Source organism: Dipteris shenzhenensis, chromosome 22, assembly GCF_047967505.1.
Source record: "Dipteris shenzhenensis isolate YYH24624 ecotype China chromosome 22, Dip_SZ_1.0, whole genome shotgun sequence".
Taxonomy (NCBI): Eukaryota; Viridiplantae; Streptophyta; class Polypodiopsida; order Gleicheniales; family Dipteridaceae; genus Dipteris; species Dipteris shenzhenensis.
The window spans coordinates 54,409,246-54,412,000 of NC_141617.1; the positions used below are offsets into that span (position 1 = coordinate 54,409,246).

Below are 2,755 nucleotides of genomic sequence, written 5' to 3' on the forward strand. Positions count from 1 at the left end.
TTTCTTTAAAAGTCGATGCTTGACTTGACTTGTGACACTTGCTCTAAATTGAGTGTTTATTTTTTGGGGTGACTTTTTAGAGTGCATTCCTGTGCTGCTCCCAAGGCTAAAGCCTGAAAGCTCCAACTCCTTGTCTTGCCTCTAACTCTAGAATTCAAATACACTGCAGCGTGGTTTTTCGAGGAGCTCCTTTCCATGCGATGCTCAACTGGTTCATAGAAAGAGCTGCCCCGGCTGTTGTACGCGGTCGAGGTTTGCCATTCATGCGCTCGATGTGGAGTTCTAGCTTCATTGCTGACATAATTATGCTTCTCGTCACAGTTTCTTTCAAGATTCCCCGTGTCTATCTACATTTCAAGGCATCCTTTTTTTTTTCAATAAATTTCACGGCATCCTGGACTTGTGCTCGTAAGTATTTCCCACAATGCGAGACAACACGCCTCAGAAACCATTATTTTTTCTTGCGCTTTAAAATTTCCACGTTTCCTTTGTTCACTACCTGTTGACAGTAATAGGCACGGCGCATGGGTGAGAGGTGACGGGTGTTTTCCTCTTGCTCGGATGTGACATTGCAACTTCCTCTCTTCAAGTCGCATCTTTAGGTTCCAACTTCCACCTGTTGATGATGGAATGATTGGGGACCTTAAGTAACCTCAAGTGGAAGAAAAACATGAAGCTTATAGGATCGAAGGCCATATTGAAAGGACGATTAAAAGCAGATTCAAGAATCGATGGAGTAAGGAAACTCTGTGCGGCTGGTACTTAACGTTTAAGAGAATCAGATGCATGTTTTGCGACGATGCTACTGTCAGGTTGAAAGAGAGATTGAGATATGTATGCATATGCAGTTTGAAGACATTGTGTTGCATCAAGAAGAAAAATTATTCCTGAACCACTTAAACAAGGGGAAGAATACATGCCACCCGTTATGCTTTTTGTCAGGCCTACAGGCGCCTGCGGCCCTGCGTACCTCTTATCCTTATAGAAGCGGTGAATGGGCCAATGATTACCATTACCATAACAGACCTCTAACACAAGGCCAATATTTCTCAGTATCATCCTCTACATCCAGATATTTGTCCAATTTCGTCTAGTTGAAAAAAAAGGAAGAATCGTTCAAATCCATGTGCCTGTTGACGAACAAGAACCCAGTACTAAAGAAAACTTTCTCTTCTTCACATTTGAGTACCAGGTTTAAACCAATACGTATTTCGGAGACATCCTACAATTATATTTTATCATATTTTGGAATAAAGATAGGATTAATAAGACCAAGAATTTGCAAGCTATTTACGAAATCATAATGTGGACGAAGAGAGACGCAACCCATTCTAAACTTCATGTCCCCCTTAATTTGCAAGCTATTTACGAAACCTGCAAAGATAATAACAGAGTGAGGAGATGGGAAATATGAGGTCGAAGTCGAATGAGGATAGACACAGGAGAGGTATATTTCATCACGGGAGTCGAACCAGAATGGATCGCAAATCCCGTCGGGAGTGCTTTGTGGTCTACTTGCTAAAAGCAAATCCTACCGTAGCACTGAAAATGGAAACTCCAATAGAGCCCAGCACAATGAGCGGGATTGCAGCAGCTTTCGACCAACCACTGTCGCTGCAAGACAGCAATCCAAGGCGCAGCTCGATTACATGGACTATAGACACCACCAGAAACACTGTTCCTACGGCTGTACTAAACGCTGTAGCCAGCATACCTACTCTGATGACAGTTTCGTTGATCGGGACGAACGCGCCTGTGATATTTTTCTTTGCGCCTATCACGGCCAGTTGGAGCTTCAACCCTTGCGCGATGAGACTAGACAGCAAGTAGCAGGCGAAGGCGACAACTTCAAATACAATCAGTCGCCTGGCAACATCAAGCGATGCGTCGCATGTACTGCTTGAGACCAGAGTGGTTTCGTTACTGAAAGACAGTCCGATGAACACTGCGCCCGTGAAGAAAGAATTCACACTCACGAGTGCATCCAAAGCTTGCACATGAAGCGTTGCAGTTTCTGCACCCTCGGCCTGGGTTAATTTGCTAGGGGTCTCGCTTCCCATACCGCTGCAGACGATTGATTGAAGCGGCGTCAATAAGATTAATTTGTCTCATGATCGTATTGACCCTATTCTACATCCCTACAGAACTTCTAAATAAATTGAGCTTACTGTAAAACAAAAACGATCTGACCTCACAGGAGAAGACGAAGCCATGGGGGACGTACTGCTTGTCTTACGGCTTACTCGAAGTACTGGGCGGAAATATTGCGAAGAGATCTCGAAGAAAGCGACGCACCAAACTCTAAGTTTAGTCTCTGCTGCAAGGATGCGGGAAGAAGCAAGGGCACATTGAGAAGTGTGGTCAACTAAGAGCTCTTCCTGCGGGTGGGGCAATGAAGGGACCAGCGGCCAGCCTGCAGTGCGTCAGACATGAGATGCGTGACTAGGGGAATCCATTCTTTTCTACTGGTGTGCAGTACGTATTTCAACGACAAGCGGAATCCGTAATCTATTCTTTTGTTTTACGAATTGCTGCTGAGGATGATGAGAGAGATGATATCGCTGATCTGCAATGCAATGGCAATGCATGGGCTGGCTGGGCGCAGGAGTCGTGTGGCGTGCGTTGCTTGAACGCCATTTAATCCGTCACCGACTGTCTCTGGTCCCTTGAACTCTCAAGATAATCGACTGTCTCTGGTCCCTTGAACTCTCAAGATTAGCTGTAATGTCCTGCTTATTAGCATGGAGGTTGCACG

At 45.1% G+C, this 2,755-nt stretch overlaps 1 protein-coding gene across 1 annotated transcript; it reads right to left on the bottom strand.

Moving 5' to 3' along the window:
- Nucleotides 1–1,511: 1,511 nt before the first annotated feature.
- LOC147888304 (uncharacterized) lies at nucleotides 1,512–2,213 on the bottom strand. The gene is made up of 2 exons (XM_087393316.1): nucleotides 2,191–2,213; nucleotides 1,512–2,064 (listed from the first exon to the last, which is right to left on the bottom strand). The coding sequence occupies exons 1-2, from the start codon at nucleotides 2,211–2,213 to the stop codon at nucleotides 1,512–1,514; spliced, it is 576 nt and encodes a 191-aa protein (XP_087249442.1).
- Between the last annotated feature and the right edge of the window lie 542 nt (nucleotides 2,214–2,755).

Coding starts and splice junctions, on each gene's coding strand:
- LOC147888304 (XM_087393316.1), bottom strand. CDS start 2,213: ATGGCTTCGTCTTCTCCTGTGAG. Junction 2,065..2,190: donor GCTTCGTCTTCTCCTGTGAG/GTCAGATCGTTT, acceptor AATCGTCTGCAG/CGGTATGGGAAGCGAGACCC.